At 42.8% G+C, this 22968-nt stretch overlaps 2 protein-coding genes across 2 annotated transcripts in view; both read right to left on the bottom strand.

The window, feature by feature from the left end:
- The window catches only part of LOC310770760 (eukaryotic translation initiation factor 6), a 34469-nt gene extending 20819 nt beyond the window's left edge, over positions 1–13650 (bottom strand). The window contains exons 1-2 of the mRNA XM_083663472.1: positions 13586–13650; positions 13172–13314 (exon numbers count right to left, since the gene is read on the bottom strand). Of these exons, the coding sequence (XP_083519598.1) occupies positions 13172–13278 (107 nt within the window). The 5' untranslated portion in view covers positions 13279–13314; positions 13586–13650. The remainder of the gene's footprint in view (positions 1–13171; positions 13315–13585) is intronic.
- On the bottom strand, positions 5702–7319 carry LOC310770762 (uncharacterized protein; the record flags this gene model as incomplete). The annotated part of the gene is made up of 2 exons (XM_083663474.1): positions 5702–6674; positions 7171–7319. The coding sequence occupies 2 exons, from the start codon at positions 7317–7319 to the stop codon at positions 5702–5704; spliced, it is 1122 nt and encodes a 373-aa protein (XP_083519600.1).
- Positions 13651–22968: the final 9318 nt, after the last annotated feature.

The following is a 22968-nucleotide window of genomic DNA, read 5'->3' as shown; positions in this document are numbered from 1 at the left end:
GATTGAAGGGTACATCCACGATATTCAAGGTAAATTAGGGTGCAACGTTACTGTGTACAAAGACTTGCTATCTGTGCAGTGCTTGCTCCGCCGTCATATTAACTTCACTTATCGTGATTTTTGCATGTTAATCATGAATCAATCTAACACGATTCATTTGTAATCTGACAACTTTAGTAGCGCTAACATTGCTGACATCGTCAGTTAGCTGTAAGTAGATATTGGCCACTTGTAGGTGCTATGACGTTTCCATGCTAACATTGTTTTATTAAATGGATGAATGAGCGTTATTCTATCATTAGTACTTTTCAGATAGGTTTAACGTTAAGGATACGTTCATATCAAATTACATAGCCTGGAAGCTTGCTTCAAATTACATAGCGCTAGTAGGGTTGTTGTGAAATATTTAAAGATGTGAAGAATGCTCATGAACGTTTTGCCTGACAGATGACAATGGGTGTGGCACTACTGGTGATGGACAGGACTGTCTGATCTTATGCCTGGAGAGACAGACTCAATGAACTCGGATGAGTTGTGGACAGGAAGGAACATGGACAACTGGATCAATGCAGATGAGTATACATTCACCAGTAATGTGTCCCACCATAACTAACTGGTGTGCCAGGGTCCCACGGGACGCTGGCAAAGTGGAATACAATTGAACTATCGGACTGTCTGACGTCTACTTGCGTGTAAAGAAGAGGACAATACGTCTACTTGCGCGTAAAGAAGAGGACAATACAATACGTCTACTTGCGCGTAAAAAGAAGAGGACGATATTGCATCAACTTTGTGCAAAGGATTTAAAACAGCAGACGGGAGAGCGTTGGCCGGCAATTCTCTCTCGCCTGTTGCTGCTGTTTTGCTATACAGTATGAGGCCATCTTAAGTTATCCTTTTTTATTTATCCCCTTGGGGAAATTAATCCTCTGCATTTGACCCATCCTCTACTAGGAACCTTCCTAGAACTAGGAGCAGTGGGCAGCCACAGTGCAGCGCCCGGGGACCAACTCCAGTTCTTTTGCCAGTACCTTGGTCAGGAGCACTGACAGGAGTATTAACCCTAATCGTGCATTCCTTTATAACTGGGGACTGGTAATGTTACGCCTTCATGACCTTTGAAAGGTCGTGAGCTGGGCGGTGACGTCATCAGAGCTGGTTTATCCCATTCCAAACTCGTAGGAGCCACAGTAGCCCCAACTTCGAGGATCCAAGATGGCAGCACCGCATTTCTATCGTGAGTAAAGCTGGAGTAAAAACTGTTTATAGCACTTCTGTCTTAGTTATGTGTAATTAAATCAGTCACAGATACGGTATTGTCTAACTTCTGTCTGCGGACATGTTCCTACGGTGTTTGTATGCGCAACATCCCGCAAAATGTGGAGTTTTGTACTGGCATCGCTAACAATCGTTAGCCTGGCTACAAGCGATGAGCTACAAACAAATGATTCGGGCGATGGCTTTCTTGTTTAGATTCGCCGTAAAACACTGGTAAATGGTTACCAGACCAGTTGTTTTTATCATAAATATTACGCTTAGATATTTAGGTACATTTTTATGTGGAAAATTAGTTGAAACAGTGTACAATTTTTAGGTTAGGTTAGTTTTAGGTGCAGGGCACAGGAGTTTCAATGGAGTATAGAGAGAGAGCCAGCACTCAAAAATGTCCTTTGTATGTACGCGTTTCAGCAAGAAGAACGCTGACGAAGGCTTCTTGCTGAAACGCGTACGTTGTACTGGTTGAAACGGAATAAAACTACAAAGGATATTTCATTTTTGAGTGCTGGCTCTTTCTATCCACTCCATAGATAGCCTACTCCTGAAAAAGAACAATGGTGTGAGGCGAGTGTAGGACATTTTGTGTAGAGTCGCCCTAGTAAAACACTCAAAAACACTGGCAAATGATTACCAAACCAGTTGTCTTTATCAGAAACGTTACTCTTAGGTGTTAGGTAACATTTTATGTGGAAAATGATTTGAAATAGTGTACAACTTGCCTGTGACTGACTTTTGAACATTGAGAAGTTGCCTATGATATAATGAATGAGTGAATCCAGCTCTCCTGTTAGGCTACTCTCCATGACTCCATGGCTGTGATGCTAACTCTGTGTTGTGTGTGTGTTTGTAGTCTATCTGGACAGTGATGACAACATGTTTGTGGATTCCGGGAGGAAGCAGCAGTTCTCTGGCCTCCTCTACCAGCGAGCAGAAGACCCCACAACATACTTCCTAAATGAGGCATGCACATACCGTGTGACCCTGGTCGACCCTGCTGGAAGCCCTCTAACAGGTTAGATAACAACAATAAACATAATAATAATCATAATAAGAAATAGTGAAAATGTTTCTCTCTCTCTTAAAAAAAAATACTAACCTAAACTTTACCACTATTCCTTCAGAAGTTGTAGTTGTCATAGACAAAAATGTGTTATTGTAAGTCGCTTTGGATAAAACCGTCTGCCAAATGAGGTAATGTATGTAATGTTAATGTTGTGCATGCTAACCTGTTACTTTTGTGTGTTTTAGATGGCAATAAAGAGAATGAACTCCCCACGCCCAGCCCATCACCATCACCCGTGCCAGCAAATGAGGGATTCACAAAGGATCAAACACTGTTTTTGATCGACCTCATGCGGCAGCACATCGAGGCTGAAGGCGATGGTCTGCCGAAAACTCTGAAGGACCTGAATGACCGGCTAAAGGCTGGCAAATCAAAAAAAAAGAATCTATGGATAGACGTAGCACAAAAGTTGGGCAACCACTTTGGGGTGGTCTTCTCCCCAGAAAAAGTCTCCAGAAAATGGGCCACGCTGGTTGATGGCTACAAGAGGGTAAAAGACAATAACAAAAGCACAGGGAAGGGTACCATGCGCTTCAAATTCTACGCAGAGATGGACGACCTTCTGGGCGGGCATCACGATGTCGCTTTCCCTGTCGTTGGTACACTGGATGGGGTAGAGGTGCGCAGACCTGAGGCCGTCGGACAAATCCCGGACACTGCTGAATCCAGCTTCACCAACAGCCGACAGCCCCCCGACAGCCCAGCAACCCAACGACCAACCAACAGCCGACAGCCCCCCGACAGCCCAGCAACCCAACGACCAGCTAGCCACCCAGAAACACCACCACCAGCCACACCGACGCCCCGGAAACGTCGAAGGGTCGATGACGAGCTCATGGAGTTCCTCAAAGACAGCCAAAACCAGGCAGCAGAAGCCAGTCGACTGCGCCTGGAGGAGACCCGGCAGCGGCATGAGGAGATTCTGGCAGAACAGAGGGCCGGTCGGCGCGAGTTCCAAGACATTATGATGAAGTTGCTGGACAAGCTGTGACAATATTGATGTTTACCCAGGGTTGGGGACAAATTTGAAATTGAACAATTTACAATTCTTTATCCAATTTTATACTTGTTATATTTGTTTTGCTTTGAAACTTTTTTATTTTATTCTTTACTACCTCAACTAGATGTTTGCTGTGGATTTGCTGTGAAAATTAAAGAAACTGGTAAAGCAAATCTGAAGACTTGTGGATTCCATTTATCTAAACGGTATCAGTTGCAGGACAAAATGTACTTTTGTGTTTACAGTTCGCATAACCTTACCTCTGAAGGCACAAGGGCATTCCTAACTAAGCTAGTGCTAACTTCATTCAGTTTATATAACCTCAAATGAAAGCCAAGCATTAGCCTACCTTAACTTTTAGTTGTTGCACAATGTTACTGTAATCTTTTCAGTATTTTCAGATGTTGCACTATTTGTGTCCAAAAATAACTTGAACTTCATATACTGTGCATATTTTGTATGTCACCTTTTTAGATGTGTGACTGAGTCTTTAGTTAGATTACATCCCCCCAAATAATTTGAAATTAAAAGATAATATTGCACCACTGCCCTAGAGAATATGAAACACTGGAGTGTTGTGCAACATACAGATGCTCTGCAATGCATCATCTCTTACTGTTGAGTAGTTTGATTGACAAAGGAACAAAAGAAAATGTATACCTGTTCAGTTTACAGTTTGGTAACCTGTACCTTCTGCCTGATGGCAGCAGCTCATACTCTGTGTGGAGGATGTGATTTGGGTTGCAGGTGATTTTAAGGCCGTGCTTCTTCACTGTCTTCTCAAAAATCTCTTAGAGAGAAGATGGAGGCTGCATACCAATAATTTTACCAGCCCTCTTAATTAGGTTTTGAAGTTGTGATTTGAGTTTAACGGACAGGTTGCCAAACCATGTAGTGATGCAATAGCAGATAATGGATTCAATGGCTGCCCTGTAGAACATGTTTTTATCCACTCCATGGACCCTAAAGCCCTCTCAGAAAATGCAGTCGCTGGTTAATACGAGTCGAGAACATACAAATTCAACTTGGTGACCCCATTAACTGAGAATCAAAATGAATGCCTAAATACTTATACGATGTCACCTGCTCTACTCTCTCCCCGTGGATCAGAACTGGACTGTGATAAAAAACAATTGCCCTTTTTTTACATTTAAAATTAGGTTGTGCTCCTCACACCACTTCACAACAAGTTGTGCTAACAAAAATCAATGTTTAGGACAGCCGTTCTCAAAGTGAGGTCCAGGGGGTCCTCAGCAAAAAGGGGAATGATTTATTTTCACTACAATTACAGCCATAAGCAATACAATGACAGAATGTATGTGTCTAGCCTATGTGTTTGTTTAGAGTTTACCGGTAGTTCTGTTTTGTCCAGTTAGAATAATTATCTATTTTCTTTATTTTTATGTCTCAGAACATTTTTGCATTTTTGTGTTTTCACTTATCAAATCCTGTAAATACACCTGGTGCATCAAAGAAATAAATCAACCAATGATGATTTGAACTCTGCCTCCGCCTTGCTTCCATCTGGAACCGCTCGCATTCTCACAGTATGACTTTTTTTGCGCATGGCTTTCATACACTTTCTGTAATGAAACATCTAAAAGAAGAAATCTTATCAGATGGGGAGCCTGGGACAAAATCTTTTCAAATGTGGTCTAATTGGTGTCATTTTAGGGGTTCTTGATGTGAAAAAGTTTGGGAACCACTGGCTTTAGGATATTCAGAGACTGAATAAAAAGTGAAGCAGCAATCAATCGCTAAATGTTTCTATCTTTCATAGATTATAGATTCGTTACACACAGTGAAATAGTTCTAGCCTTTATTTGTTTCATTTTTCATAATTTTGGCCTACAGCTCCAGAAAACCCCCAAAACAGTATTTCAAGAAATTAGAATAGTGTGAAGAAAATCAGCAGTTACTTCTCAGTTATGAGTGACTCCAGCCTCAGTCCACTCCCTCTGAATAAAAGAATGACTTATTTTTTTGTGATCAAATAGCTATTTTAATTCAAGTTAATGCATACAACAAGTAACAAAAACATTCGTAGACCATGGCATAATACAATTTTTCTACATGGGTGTCAAATTCTTTTCATTTCATTTCCACGGGCCACATGTGACCCAATTTGAGCTCGAGTGGGCCAGACAAAGAAATCTAATAACACATCAAATGCTCTACACCGTCAGTGTCAACAAAATACCAGTAAATGGGGGAAGAAGAAAAAAATCAAATACCAGTCACATCATAGTTTCACTGTTTTTCTCTACCTACAATACAGTTAGTCATGGAATCATATCGAACCAGATGAAACAATACTGGTCCTTTATATGGAATAGATTGATGATCACTGCGATAGTCTATTACTCGTTGTCATCTCCCTGCCTTGGGCAGCCATGTGGGTGTTCCTGACATAGCTCTCCAGCACCAATGCACATATTGTGCAGAAAACAGGCTGCCAGAATGATCATGACCACAGAATCGATCCGGGTGTTCTGCAGATCTCTAAGACGCCTCCACTTGCACTTCATCCTTCCAAAGGCTTGCTCAACGATCACCCTCCCACGGCTGATGTCTGTGTTCTGCAGCTGGTCTACTTCGGTAAGAGCCCCATTGTCACGCTTTGGAGTGATGACAAATGGGAAGTCCTGTCCAATGTAGGCACTGTCTCCCAGCAAGCTGTATTCGCCCATCTTCTCCTGCCATGTTGCATAAAAGTTGGAGAGCCTGAGCATCCTGGCATCATGGACCCTTCCTGGTGGCCCCGCGAATATGTCAATGAAGCGCCCTCTCTCATCTACAATTCCCTGAAGGAGGACGGAGTAGAAAGACTTTCTGTTCATGTAGTCTCCTCCTCTTATGGGTGGCCTCTGCACCCTGATGTGGCACCCATCAATTGCACCGATGACACCACTAATGCCACAGATGCGGTGGAAAGCAGCAGCAGTTGCCGCTTTCTCACAAGTATTTGGCCAGGAGATGAAGGTGTGTCCCATGGTACAAATGATGCTGAGCACTTCTATGATGATCCTGTGAGCTGAGGACTGTGAAACATCAAACTTGTCTGATATCTCCCTAAAGCTGTTTTGGTTGGCAATGTACCACAGGAACATCAGCAGCTTCTTTGTCGCCGGGACATGTGGTCGACCGAGACCATGTTCCTTTGTTATCCCGTTCTGCTGCAACTTCGTCAGCAGATATTCAAACTGTGACTTGCTGACTCGGACATGGCGTGCAAAAGTGTAGTCATCCATGTTTAGCATGACCTCCCACTCTGTTCCAGTCTTCAAGATGATTATTCGCTGTCTTGACCGGAGCACAGTGGATATCTGCATCCTAAATTAGAGAGGGAGAGAGAGAAATATTTAATTAAAGAATAGCTGGCATTGAAATATTATTACAGTCCTATCTACTATCACTATTATTTAAATTTTCAATCAATTTGAGCAGCGCCAGAGAAAATGTTCAGCATGTGTGAAGTTGTATTATCTTATTTGGAATCTTAAACAGATTTATTCAAACCTAAAGTTCAATCAATCAATTAATCTTTATATATAGCCAAATCATAACTACAGTTGTCTCAAGGCTTAAGAAAGAGGTACAAGACCATGCTCTTTATTTTTTACAACCTACAATTGAAACAATTATCACAGCACTGGCTATGTTACTGCCAAACTGCACAGGGCATTTAGCAGACTATTATAAATTATATGGGGTGGGGAGAGAGAGACTCTACGGAACCGAGATACAGCGAACGAGGCTGCTATGGAGAGCCCTCGCCCTTTGTGTACTGATTGTTAAAAGACCGATTAAAACCCACTCAAAACGTTACCTTCTGAGCCTTAGTCTTTCTTCTTCTTCTTCTTCTTCCTCTTGTTCGTGTAAATCGGTTATGTTGTTGAGGTGAACCTCGTATTTATCCTGTAGTTTCTTGTATTCGGAGAGCGCAAGCACAAGAATTGCTTTCTTGGAGGCGTCCATCTTGGCTTTTGCGACCGGATCTGACTCGTTTAAACGGATGTGACGCAATTCAACAGTGAACTTCCCAGCTCCCAGTTCTCCGCAAAATGGAATGCAAACCAAAGCAAACCACACGGATGTGACGTCATTCAACCGCCACATCCCAGTTTGTTTGCGTTTCCCAGTTATAAAGGAATGCGCCATAACATACATGTCTTTCTTTGATGGTGGGAGGAAACCGGAGCACCCGGAGAAAACCCACACGGACACGGGGAGAACATGCAAACTCCACACAGAAAGGACCTGGGACGGACCAGGGTTGGAACCCGGGACCTTCTTGCTGTGAGGCAACAGTGTTAACCACTGAGCCACCGTGCCGTCCCGTGATATATATCTTCTTTACAGTGGATTGGAAAAGAAGGGGTGGGGGGGCTACTACAGACATGCAGCTCCTTCCTCCGAGATACTGTAAGCTAATTGTCTTTGTGTTATGTCATGTCACATGTCTGTGGTTCATGTCTGTGGTTCATGTGAATTGAATGTATATGTCTAATGTTTTATGTTTGTCTGAGTGTCAAACTGACAGATGTATCCTGTGTCTGGAGGATAAGGTTATGTGTTTTGTTTATTTTAAGAGATGAATTATTTGATGGTTTTATGTCCAGTAATATGTATAATCAATTCATAGTTGTATGCAGATGTACATGTGGTAGATTTATTTTTCACATTTAGCTTTGAACTGATGGGCACATTGCCAGAATCAGCAATATGTACTACAGACCTGCACGTATCCTGGTTCTGGTGATTGAAGTCAGTATGATGTTTTTGGAGGATGTGGTCTAAATCAACAAAGAGTGATGAAATGAATTGTTGATATGCTGAAGGAGTGTTTTTGTTTCAGTTTGGTTAGAGTTGATGACAAACATTTTTGGTCTATGTGATTAATTTTTGAATAGGTCTCAATTGTGAAATGCTGGTAAGTGAAGAGGTTTTGAATATATCTGGTATACAAATCAAATCATAACCATCACTCATTGGGGGAATTGACACATGGGATGGTTGGTGGAAATGTAGTTGCTTGTGGATGCTGTGTGTATGTATATATGTATTACCAAGCTTCTGTGTAATGATCGGAGCAATGCACTGAGATAAACACTTATATACACAACGGGACCCCGACATTGCCATATTCGAATGAATGACAGTTGACTGATGAGCCGGAGAGAGTATTGTGAAAAGGGGGCGGAGACACTGAAGGCTGAAGTCATCTGTGTTGGCTGAGAGGAAAGTGGCCAGTCAGGTAAAATTGGCACAATCTGCGGTGGGCCGGCTCTCGGGTTGGAGGATCTGAGAGATCACCCCAAATAGCAGAACAAAAAGTGAAAACCAGTGTCGTCCATGTATGCCCCAAGCCAGAAGAAGTTCTCTCTCTGCACCGGAAGAGCACAAGAGTCAACAGCATGGGGGTTGGGTATATGCCAAGTGCTCCAGCACACACACACACACACACACACACACACACACACACACACAGGTGGTGAGTTGCTGGTCATTATCTAATATATATACATATATATGCACACAGGTGTTCCGTTATTTTAATTTTGTTATAATTACTTTATATTTAGTCGTTATTTTGTCTATAAAGAACCAGAGACTTGATGTGTTTATCCCCAAGGGGTGGAGAAGGAAATTGATGGAAATAGCTCACTGGAAAAAGTGGGTGGGGCCCATGAGGTTGTCGTCATCAAGATAGTTTCAGGTTAACTTTGATTTGAAAAAGCAATAGCTATGCTTAAAGAACAGTGGGTTAAAGAAATAGGTCTATAAGGGAGGGAATGATGATTGTATAGACATATTTCTCTGAAAAGATTGTGGTTTCATTTTCATTTTTTAATATTGTCATTTTTTATTATTTCATTTTATTCTCAATTTAGCCTATATTTTACAGATTGTAACACCTGTTAATATAAGGTCATATATTCCAATATATAACATTGTCATTTGTATGTCATGAAAGGGAACGGCGGTTTCGCTTTGAGCCAGGCATGTGAGTATGCAAAAATCCATTGTCCAAACCCAGGTCAGAAAGGGAGGATATGTGGAAGAATTTTTGTATGACTCATGCATGGAATAAGCTAAATCGTTTCTAGGTAAAAAGTGGTCAACAACAAGGTCCCTGAGGGACGATTAGCTAGGTGGTGTGGTTTCCTTTCATTGTGTGAAATTGGGCTTTGCGTGCAAAGCTGACTATAAATGCTCATGTGTGGTTATAATTAAACAGATTCATATCTTCACAGCGACTGAGAAGGTGTCCTATTTATTTCGACATATTATATGTATGTCATATAGAATTATCCACGACAAATTCACAGTTGAACACTTGGAACACATTACACACATTGGGCTGAAAACAGGAAAGAACGTGAACTTTCTTCTTTGTCTACAACCGAGTCCGACTTCTGCTTATCCTCCCTTCCTCTTCGCTCTACCGCTTCTCTGAACTGGGGACAGGGTGCGCTCGTTTAATGTCGCCCGTGTGTCCCCCGCGCGTTGTGGTGGAATGGAGTTGGCCTTTTTTATTATTAAATCGGCTGAATTTTAATTCAAACAGATAATCACGATTAGGGTTGGGTACCGTTCACATTTGAATCGATACCGGTACGGTACCGGTACCTGGAATTCGGTACGGTACCAAAAACGGTACCTTTTTCGATACTTTTTTGAGTAAAAAAAAAAAAAAAAAATTTTTTTTTGCTACAACAAAAATGTACAGTTTCTAAAACAAATAAGTCCAAACTTCTCAATTTCAACATTGTTCTTTATTTAGATTTTTTTTTGTTTAGCAGCAGCACCCAACAAAATAAAACCCCTCCCTCCCTCCCTCCCTCTTCCCTCCCAAACCAAGAGTTTACTTGTGCAAGGTAATGGTCTGCTCCATCCATCAGCGGTCACTGCAATATGGTCAACTGCCCTGAGTTCCTCCTTCACATTCTTCTTCTCAACACGACACCAAGCTGGAATAAGTGTGTTTGTGAGAAGGTCTCTGGAGGGAGGGGAGTATTTTGGGTTCAGGGTCCCTGTCATCTCCCTATATATAGACAATAAAAATAACTATTGCTAGTAACTTAGCTTACTCTATGAATATCACACACACACACACACACACATTATCACCCATTTATACATAAATAAATAATTTACCTGAACCATGGAGACTCCACCGTTGCGAAGGGCAACATGCCTTTTACAATGAAGGCAGTCACTGGCCCTGTGACACTCATTTACTTTCTGCCGGGGTGAAGGGTGTCTCCTGTGCGACTCTCACACGGTGGCCTAGCAAAGAAAGCAAGAGTGTAACGTTGAATAACACGTCTCACGGTGACACGAACTGAGGATAATAATAACGTTAGCAACGCTAGTTACGCTACTAAACATGCTAAGCTATAAGCTACAACTATCCAGCTAACGTTAGCTAATTAAATGACGTTACCTGATGTTGAAGAAGTCGACGCCTCACTTGCGACACTTGAAGTTTCGTCGTCGTCGCTGTCCGTTTCAGGTAACGAAGCAGAGGAGCTGCTGGCTGTAGGTGCTTTGCTGCTGGTGGGGCTGCAGCGTCCACCCTCAGGCTATCGAACACTTTACAGTCTTCCGCATTTAAAAAGATTTTATGCTTGACCAAGTGTTTCCTCAAGTTAGAGGTGTTCCCCTGGCCAGCTTTGCACTTCGCATCGCAAATGTTACAGCGAGCGTTGTCTGAGTCTATCTTTGTTAAGTGTAGCCAGTGCCACACTTTGGACCGCAAGCGAGAGGCCATCTTCTTCTCTTCAGCTTGTTTTGGCAGTGACGTGATGACGTAACCCACCCTCGTGTGTGTTGCCTTCAAGTTTGCGTCGGAATTTCTTCTTCTTCTTCTTCTTCTAGTGTTTTATGGCGGTTGGCAAACATCTTCTGTGCATTACCGCCACCTTCTGGATTTTAGCAGTTACAAAAAATATTCTCTTCAGTGTGAAAAACAAAACTACGTCCACCCAAAAAACTCCAAAACATAATATTGTCCATTCTTGTGTCACCCAGACTCACTCGTCTGGGTTTTATCAAAGGCTTCCCTCAGTATATTGTCTAGATCTTTCCCAGTTACATCCACCACGTCCAAAAACCTCCTGGCAGCGTCCAGCACCATCTCGATTCTCTCCGTCTTCCCCGTCACATCAACAGCACAGTTGACCACCATAGCAATGAAAGCCAAAAATTTCCTCTTTTCTACACATAGAAGGTCAGCTCGATCCATTTCCTGCTTTTTCTTCTCTGGTTCCTTCTGTACCACCATCCTATTCCTCTCTTCATTTCTCTCCCACCCCCATCTCTTAACAGCTTCCACATACGACATTCCCCTAGTTTATCTTATCCTATTCACTTCCTTTTCTTTCTCTCTCCTTGGACACTCCACAGACCCTGCATAGTGATTTCCCTCACAATGTAAGCACTTAGCTTGTTCTTTCTCAATGCACCTCTCTTCACTGCATTTCTCCTTTCCACATCTTCCACACTTTCTTTTTTTTTGACATACAGCAGCCACATGCCCATATTCTTGACAACAGTAACACCTCAAGGGAGCTCTTTCAAACGGTCGTACCTTATAACACACATAATCACAGTATATTCTCTCTGGTAATTCACAATCAAATGTCAAACACACACGTCGGAATTTCTATCTCGCTCGCTGTCTTTGTATCACTGAGATGCGTTCAAGTACCGACATTTTTAAATTATAATAGAAAAAAAAAAGTACCGAAATGAGGTACCGTTTCATGTCATGTGAACTGATACTCGGTAGTACCGCCCACTTTCGGTCGGTGCCTGTAAAAGTACCGAGTTCGGTACCCATCCCTAATCACGATGGTCCGATGTAGTCCTCTAGGCTCAGAGGACGATGGGGGTTGCCCCATCGTCGATGGTCGATGCCAACCCTAGTGCCCATGACCACAGTAATGACATAATAACAGTTCCTCCTCATAATAAATAATAATTCCACACTGTCTACATGTGAATGAAACTTTATTGTGGCGTTTCGGTCACAGGACAGTGTGCAGGATTGTATTTCTTTCTCTGTATCTAACGTTTTAGTTTTTGTCCTACTCACCTGTCACTAGCAGTGCAAAAATATATTTTTCTTCATCCACAATAATAATTGCAATATGTAAGCAATTGCTGACATGTTGCCAGATCAATTTTAGACACACTTAATATAATTATAGTATCATGTAGGACTGGTGCCATGGCACTAGTCCGATACCTCACGAGTCCGAAAAAAGAGGCATTGGACAGGGGATCATGTCTATGTTCCCCGGGTTCTATATTCCCCGTTTTTCACTAACCCTAAACCTAACCTCCCCCAGACCCTAACCCAAAACCTAACCTCTCCCACCCCCACGCCTAAACCTAACCTCCCCCAGACCCTAACCCAAAACCTAACCTCTCCCACCCCCACGAACCCAAAACCTAACCTCTCCCACCCCCACGCCTAAACCTAACCTCCCCCAGACCCTAACCCAAAACCATGAGGTGTCGGTCTCGTGAGGTGTCGGACTAGGGGGCAGTCCCCGTAGGACTGGCCTGACAGACACGTGTTATTCTTTCTCTGGGTTAGTAACGCTAGCATAAAGTTACCTTAGCTCGCATCAATTCATCTCAACAGCACAGATTGCACTTGGATTGGATGACATCAGCCAGGCCACCTGAGGTTGAGTTACTGTTAGCTTAGCCTAACGTTACATGCTACACTGGTTGAACCAGCTGCCTATATAAACCTGTACCCGACACACAACATGCCAACGCGTAGCTAACGTTCTAAAAACGCTTTGATTCACCTGTAGAAGTTCTCTGATCCGCCGATAGCCACCAGGCAGTATGTGTTGGTCAGCTTGGCGAAACAGCCGATCTCGTTGTTTTTCTCAAACGACGCTCTCACAGCCATGGCGACTGATGTGTGAAGTTAACGCTGCTGTTGATCCTGAAACGGGACAAAAATATTCCATCAAACTCAGCGCAGTTTACAGTCCGAGCTTCACGGCAGACAGTTAGCGTGGTTAGCTACTAACGCTAGCGTTATCTACTTAGCGTTGTGACAGCTAGCTGGCTGCTAGCTAGCTTAACCAGAAGAGTTTCCAGAACTTTTTATTAGCGGCTCTTCAGCGACCAGAGAGCAAAACAAGACAGATGACGTTACGGATACTGTTTGTTTCTCTCAAATGAATTAATATTAATAAAAGAGACAAATGTACCTGTGCAAGGTTCGTGGCCTCTCAAACGTGCGTGATTACCGTCAGACTGACCCCACGTGTTCACTTCCGCTTCGGGGTTAACGTGGTGACGTAGTACGGACGTAAAGAAAAAAATGGGCTTGTTCAAGAGTTGCCTCCGTTTATTGGTTTTTGATATAAAAACCAATTGTGGTCCGTCTAAATGGAGGACAGACACTGTAACATGTCCTCATGTTGTCTGTCCAGACAGTCTGAATGGAGGACAGACACTTTACCACTGTCCTGTTGTCTGTCCAGACAGTCTAAATGGAGGACAGACACTGGGGCAGCATAATATGGGGCAGCATAAGGGACAAATTTAAGACTACTGAGCCGTCGGAGGCTATATCTTTGCCAAAGCCAGCTATGGATCTGGCCAATGATCTGTCAGCACCGGCAACTGAGAGACCGTCAGTGAGAAATGAGAAGCCGACTACTGATTTGTCTTACCTAGCAGTCCACTGGATCGGCTATTGACTAGGCTGGTCATTAGCTTGTCTAAGCTGGCTACTAGCTTGGAGAGGCTAGCAACCTACTGGATCATCTATTGGCTAGGCTGGTCATTAGCTTGTCTAAGCTGGCTACTAGCTTGGAGAGGCTAGCAACCCACTGGATCATCTATTGGAAATACAGAAATACAAGGAAAATACAGAGCCAACTTACAATAGTTCATATGTAGGCCTATTTATTGACCATGTAATACATGTATGGGTGGAATATGACTAATTGTAAATCAGAATAAAACACGATAGTTTAAATCAGCCCAGTGAAATGACAAAATTCGAATAAAAACTAAATTCTCAGCTCAGCAGCTGTGCTGCTAGTTGTTGGTGACATCTACTGACTAGCTAGCCTACGAAAGCCAATGAATGACCAGCCTATCCAATAACTAATCCAGTGGGTTGCTAGCCTCTCCAAGCTAGTAGCCAGCTTAGACAAGCTAATGACCAGCCTAGCCAATAGATGATCCAGTGGGTTGCTAGCCTCTCCAAGCTAGTAGCCAGCTTAGACAAGCTAATGACCAGCCTAGTCAATAGATGATCCAGTGGACTGCTAGGTAAGACAAATCAATAGTCGGCTTCTCATTTCGTATGGGGCAGCATCAGGGACAAAATTAAGACTACTGAGAAGCCGTCGGAGGCTATATCTTTGCCGAAGCCAGCTATGGATCTGGCCAATGATCTGTCGGCACCGGCAACTGAGAGACCGTCAGTGAGAAATGAGAAGCCGACTATTGATTTGTCTTACCTAGCAGTCCACTGGATCGGCTATTGGATCGGCTGGTCATTAGCTTGTCTAGGCTAGCTACTAGCTTGGAGAGGCTGGCAATCCACTGAATCAGCTATTGGATCGGCTGGTCATTAGCTTGTCTAGGCTAGCTACTAGCTTGGAGAGGCTAGCAACCCATTGGATCGGCTGGTCATTAGCTTGTCTAAGCTGGCTACTAGCTTGGAGAACTGCGGTCAACTGAGCCGTCGTTTGCGAAACCACAGTCAAGCCAGCCGCCACTTGGCTTTTGATGCGCGTCTATTCGTGCTGTAACGGTACTGCTGCTTCACCGGTGTTCGGAGCGGGCTAAAAAGTCGAGTGTCACAATTCAGCGATCCTTTCTCACATTTACTTTACCACACTAGATCGACATTACAACAAACAGCGTATTGAATGACTGTTGAATATATCACAAAAGTCCAACCTTACTGAACGATCGTAGCAGGAGTTTCGCTTGGTACTATCATGTTGATGCTCTCAACAAGGTAGGAAAAACAGGCATTTCCGGACTGGTTTTCAAAATAAAAGCACGATTCGACTCCAGTCTAGACCACACAGATTTAGTGTTTTTTCCGACTTTCTAAGTACTGTACAATCGCATAACTCCATAATCCCACACCATGACTGACAGTTGTGTGTACACTACACCCCTGGGTATACACTCTCATGAAATTAGCCATTTTCACGGTTCCATTTTGGAGAAATTGACAAAGTCTCAATACTGAACTTGAAAAATGTGTTTATTCCGACTTTCTAAGTACTGTACAATCGTATAACTCCATAATCCCACACCATGACTGACAGTTGTGTACACTACACCCCTGGGTATACACTGTCATGAAATTAGCCATTTTCACGGTTCCATTTAGGAGAAATTGACAGTCAAATTCTCAATACTGACCTTGAAATATAAGGAAAGAAAAATAAAAAAAACACCCTAAGAAATTAAAGGTAACTAAAGACAATCACAACGTTGCAAGTGCAATCAAATTAATTATATACAATACGTACATGAGTGATGGAGTGTTCTGACTATATATGAATTTGTGTTTATTTACATGAAATTTACAGTCTGAGCAAAATAGGCATTAAATAGGCATGAGTTTCCATGAATGTACAGTCTGAGTTAAATATGAGTTTACATTGAATCTACATTAAATTTAGAAGCAGAGTTCAATATTAATGGGCAGTGAAGTAACATGAATTTACAGTCCCGGTTAATTATCAGTTTACATTGAATTTTCCATGAAATGATGATGAGAATAATTTGAAAAATAATAATAATAATAATAATAATAATAAACTGTGACAAGGCACAAATAAACAAAAAAAATGGCAATAAAATAAAGTGCAGGATAAGACCAACAATAATTACTATAACAAAGTGTAAATATAGCAGCAAGCGGCAATACCAGGGTTTCAAGTCTGCTGACGTCACAATAATGTCACAATGTCTATGACATCATCAGTGATGTCACAATTGCTCGAGTTAACCAAAAAACCCAAATGGTCGAGTGACATCACCGATGAAAACCCCAAATGGTCGAGTGACATCACTGATGATGTCACAATGCCTATAACATCATCAGTGCCAATGACATCATTCGTGTAATGAGATCAAAATGATGATCAATAATGATGTCACAATGTATGACATCATCAGGACTTACCTGATGACATCACATACGAGCAATTTCTATGACATAATTTCCAGTTGGGTAGTCTCGCTGGCCAGCCTCCTCTCGATGGGCAGCACTTAGCGGCAGTGCCCTTGGAAAATAGTTTCCAACAATACAACTTATCATTTTCAGCGTGTAGCAATGAGCTAGCGTGTAGGTTTCTGCCGTTAGCTTGCTAGCTAGTTACCATTGTGATTGACATGGTCGGAGCCAATGACAGACTTTGTAATAAGCCGGGAGCGGACATCCGGCTGCCACCGAAACAGTCGCTCCAATGGGAGAGCAGCTGTAGAGCAGGGGAGGGTTTATCCCAGTTGCCTGTTTCTGCGGCACCAGACTCCTCGGAGGGAAGGGAAAGGAGGCTGGCCAGCGTCCCTTATGCTGCCCCATGGGCCCCATGGGGCAGCATAAGGGACAAATTTAAGACTACTGAGAAGCCGTCGGAGGCTATATCTTTGCCGAAGCCAGCTATGGATCTGGCCAATGATCTGTCAGCACCGGCAACTGAGAGACCGTCAGTGAGAAATGAGAAGCCGACTATTGATTTGTCTTACCTAGCAGTCCACTGGATCGGCTATTGGATCGGCTGGTCATTAGCTGGTCTAGGCTAGCTACTAGCTTGGAGAGGCTAGCAACCCATTGGATCGGCTGGTCATTAGCTTGTCTAAGCTGGCTACTAGCTTTCTCCAAGCTAGTAGCCAGTCCTTCGGCACGGTGGCGCAGAGGTAGCGCTGTCGCCTCACAGCTAGAAGGTCCTGGAGGCTCTGAATGGAGGTAACTTCCTGTCAGTTGCCGAGGAGAAAATCGCCAATGTGAGCAAATCCACAAGTGGACTACAATGTGATCTAAACATTTGTTTCCTTCACCCTAGCATATGCATCGGCCCTCATGGAGGCTCTGAGGGAGGGATACTCCAGGTCACCGGAGGCTCTGCGAGAGAGCAGTGCTGCGTTGGCTTTGTCTGCGCCTGCCCCCCTTTCCAGATCCTGCAAGAGCATCGAGAAGGAGGAGGCAGTTGGCCTGTTCCTTGCACGGCATTCCCCATTCAACACAGGACATTAGATGAGTCAACAGCACAAAAGCACAAAACCTTGTAACTCCCTCCTTCCTTAGGAAATGCTTCTCTGATTGCAGACACAATGCATGAAGGTATAGGCCTGCGGATGTGTCGGCCCAGAATGCCGTAGGCCCAGCGGACAACCTGCCTGTAGGCTGTGTAGCGGTATTGTCTGGGGAAGGGAAGGGGCACACAATATAAATATCGATAGGTTTATTAACCTAAAAAGTGTGATAGTGATTACCATATGGTCAACCATACCATATGGGCAACTTGTAATAGAGAAACTCAATATTTCTCATTGTTATAATAGTGTCTCCAATTTGCTATTTATCGACATATAAATACTTTGCTGTACTATTAGTCATTATATGTTTCAAATATCTAAAGTCAACAGAAAGGCCAATATGACATACTAATATCTGCTGCACTCCAGAGGGCCGTGCTCCTGTCTGAAATTCATATATGCTATTTGGAGCGCGAATGGATTCAGACAAGCAGCTTCAAAGGGGATCATGTCTATGTTCCCCGGGTTCTATGTTCCCCGGGTTCTATATTCCCCGTTTTTCACTAACCTCTCCCAGCCCCCACGCCAAACCTAACCTCCCCCAGACCCTAACCCAAAACCTAACCTCTCCCACCCCCACGATTTCAAACACCACACCTCCCTCTTGTGGACAAGGTTAAGAAATGCAGTCCCAAAGCATCCTATTAGGCCATAAGGTGAACCAAGAAAAAGTGCCTAGAAAGTGATTTTCGTTCCCACTCCCTAGCACTACTTTTTCCAATGCATTTGGAAGAGAGAGCACCCTTATAGAGGGCTAACGCGTTTCGGCATGTGCCTTCATCAGAGCATCTGATGAAGGCATCTGATGATGCTCTGATGAAGGCACATGCCGAAACGCGTTAGCCCTCAATAAAAAAAGAAAATGGAAATCTGAAGTCTTGCATCTCAATTTTTGGAGTGCTGCTACCTTCACTCTTGTAGTGATTTTTTTTATACTAATTCCAGTAGCTGAGCACCCACAGCCAAGGAGGCAATCTGAGGAAGCGCACCTGCTCTACATCTCAACATAAGCACCCTTATAGACTTTGTGTTAAAAGTTCTCTGCAAAATATCTGGCAGTTTTTTGTCACGGCCCATAATAATCTTATGCTGCTAATTTTGCTTGTAACTTCATTTCTATTGATGTGAGCTACATAAAATGTGTGTGTAGAGACCCACTTTAGGGTCTGAACTAACCCTGTGCAATTTCAAAGTAACTGGTCAAGCTGACCAATGGCAGAGTTGACGCCATATTGATACCAAAAGATTGAATTTGTAAAATCATCACCTTTGAAATATTTGGTTAACTTTATCTATTGTCTATTGTACCTATTGTATTGGGGGTTTATACTGTTCTATTCACAAAGTATAAAGTGCTCCTATATACAAAGTATAAAGTGCTCCTATATATACTTATATCTATATATAAAAGGGGCTGTCTGTTCTGTTTACATTTTTGTCCTGCTGATGACATCTTATGCCATCACTGATGGTGTCATAGGCACTGATGATGTCATAGACATTGTGATGTCATCAGATGTCATCAGTGAGTGGTGTCATCAGTGATGCAAAGTTGAGCAATTGTGTGCTGCGCATGCCAGTAAAGCAGGCGAAGCCACGCAGCAGCGACCGAGCTGGCTGCGTATGTGAGCTGCAGGGCAGGCGAGGCAGTCAATTTGATCATAACAAATAAATACATACATTTCTCCGCGACAAGCGAGGGCATGACAGGGCAATGTCAGTCATTTATTCAGTCAGTCAGTCAAGGATGAACACAGCCTTAATGAGCACCATGGGACACTACAGAATCTGTGCTTATTTTTCACTTGCAAAATATCCCGAAATGCAAAATCAATATATTTTTTATATTATATTGAATTTTTTTTGAGAAAGAAATACAAATGAAAATTTGTACTGAATAAATATTTTTTCTAGAGCTGCCAAAGAGCCACTATTTAAAATTACCTGTAGTTTGAAGCATCAAGATTTTGATGTTTCTTCACAAGATATAGAAACATCTTTCGTGGCTGGTTCATTCTCAGCACCTCTTGGTTTACGATGATCCTTTCGCGGATGATCCTCTCACAGAAGATCTTGTAGCTGGCATCAAAGGACTCATTTCTGAAAGAAAACATTAAAATGGAAAATATATATTATTGTGTAGATTGTGTCTACAGACAGACAATATACAGACTATGTCTCAGGGATGTCAAACACATTTTAGTCCATGGGCCACATGGAACCCAATTTGGTCTCAAGTGTATAACCTTTATAAATAACAACACCTCCACATTTTAAGAACACATTTTCAAGGGCACCGGAATTAGTTTTGTGATTTACAGATCACGAATACTGTATGCTACTTAATATTCAAATTGATCCTGAAACCTGCCTACACATTTGATTGAAGGATTCTCAGTGCAATGATGAGCTACACAAAGTCAGCCTATGGGCCAGATTGGACATTCTGGCAGGCTGGTTCTGGGCCCCAGGCCGTAGGTTTTATACCCCTGATGTAGATGGTCAATGCTTTACTTCTTAAATCTGCAATAATGTGAGGCAATTACTAATTGATAATAAAGGAATATAATACTCACTTTTCTTCTGAGGTGTCAGGAGTAGTCCTCATCAAGAATCTGGTGTACTGTCGGTAACAATTCTTATGGTACCGCACCTCCAAGGACACACAGTCTTTGTCTCGAATATGAAGGAGAATACTAGTGTCTTCCTTCATCTTTCAGCAACTGACCTTTGAAAAAATACATAACAATTAGGGGCTATTGTATTACCCTAATGGCCAAAATAGCGCCCCCTATTTCCTTACCCTGTTAGTGTGATCCATATACTGTAATATAGGTATGGTAAATCCATTTACAAATCACCCGTTTTTCTTTGGTCCTGGCCTAGACCGTGAAGGCCACCAGGATCCCAATAATGTTACTGTACTTATTGACAAGATACACAGCCTAGCTGGCTCCGATTGGCTTGGCTTGTCCTGATATTCTTGCCCTAATCCTAGGAGTCTTTACTGTTTATTTGTCTGATAAAACACAACCCAGAAGAACCCAGATTTGACAACTACAATAACATTAAATGTGTTGGGTGTCAACTATTACATACTCAATTGAGACTGAGAGGCATGTTTTTACTGCCATTGTGCTTTTATATAGACTATTAGATTTTATTTCATATATAGCCTGTGCCTGTCACACGTAGCTTCGCATGTTTTCAAAGTAGCTTTCCAAGACTCTGATTGCGTGTGTGTCAGTGTGTGTACCGGTATGTGTGTGTGTGTGACCTACCTGCTGAAAACGTTTCAGCCTGTACCAGATGGTCCTTGTGGTGTTTGTTTGCCTTTTCTCGGCCGCATCCAAACGTTTTTTTTTTTTATCAATGAAGCGTGTGTAGCATGTTGAGTGGAACCCAGCATATTCAGGAACATTCTCAAAGTCGATTTATATGCAATGTTTATTATATGACTGCTATTTCTGGCTGTCCCCTTGCATGGCAAGCCACCGTTTGGCGATGTTTCTAAATGTATCCCACCGTGTACTGGTAAAATCTTTTACTCTCTCTTTCCTTACTGACACGAGATGCATATAGCATCGTTTCTTGAATTTTTTACGTAGTTTTGAATGAGCTATAGCTCGACATTCCTCTTCTTCCCCGTTCAATGTAGAGGACGAGGGGGCTGCCATCTTGTCTATTTACTTTGACTCCTCGGAAAAGCGGCCACCCGATTAGTCTAGCGGGAAGCACGTGATACAGATCATTACGCCGAGCCTTGTCACTCATCAACAATGTAACTACGCGAGGGAAGGACTATTGCCGACCGCAAACGCCAACTAGAACGGGCTAAATTTGCTGAAGCAAATTTGATTGTGCTTGCTCCCCCGTGACGCTCCGCCCCCCTTGCACCGCCCCTGCCTTAGACCCCGCCCTCCCATCCAGTATCAATACAGCCCCAATCGGCAATGTGTAGCTAGGACGTGTTTAGGCCGTTGCAAGGGTGTATTAACTGGATGCTATGGTGTTTTCGGCTCATCGGTATAGGGCATTCGTAGATGTAGTAGTAGTAGTAATCTTGGTACCTTGTAGGGACAGCTCAGGACTGACAGTCCTCTTCAGTCCCCTCTGTTCCTCGGAGTGGATAGAAGGGCGGAGGGGATCAGGGAGGCAGGCTGTTACACTATCATCACCTTACTCACCAACGTGTGTGTGTGTGTGTGTGTGTGTGTGTGTGTGTGTGTGTGTGTGTGTGTGTGTGTGTGTGTGTGTGTGTGTGTGTGTGTGTGTGTGTGCGTGTGCGTGTGTGCGTGTGCGCGTGTGCGCGTGTGTGTGTGTGTGTATTTTTTTTTTTTTTTTTTTTTTCTATAGACCAAATCAGCGGGATGTTTACATTTACTTCCGGGTACCCCTGAGGTCCACACATTATAATGGCGGTGGACGGCACAAACTGACGTGTTGAAGACAAAAACAGACAAAGAAGACAAAAATGGTTCGTCCGTGTTGTGTTGTTGTTTAATATCATTCATAACAACACTTTCACTAACGTTAGTGGAGACCAGACTAGCTAATTTACCTGTTGGACCAGACTAGAGTAGACTTGAAGCTAAATTAAATTGACGTGGCGTCAGTAGCTCTGTCTGTACCAGGCTCTTTCTCGCCGAGAAGAGCCTGGTGACGCGAGGTTACTCTGTCTGTAAAGTAAAAAAACAGCGAGTTTGACAGACAAACAAACGTTATTAGCTAGCTAGCTAACACTACATAAAACAAACACAGAAGAAAGGCTAGATACGTCGGACAAGCATGTTTACCAACCGTTTAACCATTTAAATTGAAAGTAGTCGGCCGAAAACAACGAGAGGGTTTGACAGCATTTATTTGACAACACGCACATTTAAACCTGCCGCCTTCCCCAAGTGGTACCCGGAAGTAAATTTGTTTACATGGTGACGTCACGGTGATTTGGTCTATAGGGGAGAAATTAAGAGTTAGAACACCAAAGCAAACAATATAGCCTGTAACCTTATAAACATGTTATAATACATTTCAGGATTGCCCGACTATAAAACTCTTAATGAGGGTTAACATAATAGAATAAAATCATAAAATTAACCTTATAAACGTTATAATTAACCGGCTGTAGAACTCACAATGAGGGTTAAAATGATAATAGAATAAAACCATAAAATCATAAAATGATTAAATGTGTTGTATTAAGAAGGACAAGGGGGTGCTGCAGATATATCTCGGGGGGCCTGTTCTTTCTTGGAGTATTGCTGGTTGGAGCGAGGGGTTCAGCCCAGCTTTA

This window comes from Poromitra crassiceps, assembly GCF_964638095.1.
Source record: "Poromitra crassiceps genome assembly, contig: HAP1_SCAFFOLD_223, whole genome shotgun sequence".
Taxonomy (NCBI): domain Eukaryota; kingdom Metazoa; phylum Chordata; class Actinopteri; order Beryciformes; family Melamphaidae; genus Poromitra; species Poromitra crassiceps.
The sequence above is the reverse complement of the archived record's forward strand: the minus strand, read 5'-3'. Positions and strand labels throughout refer to the sequence as shown.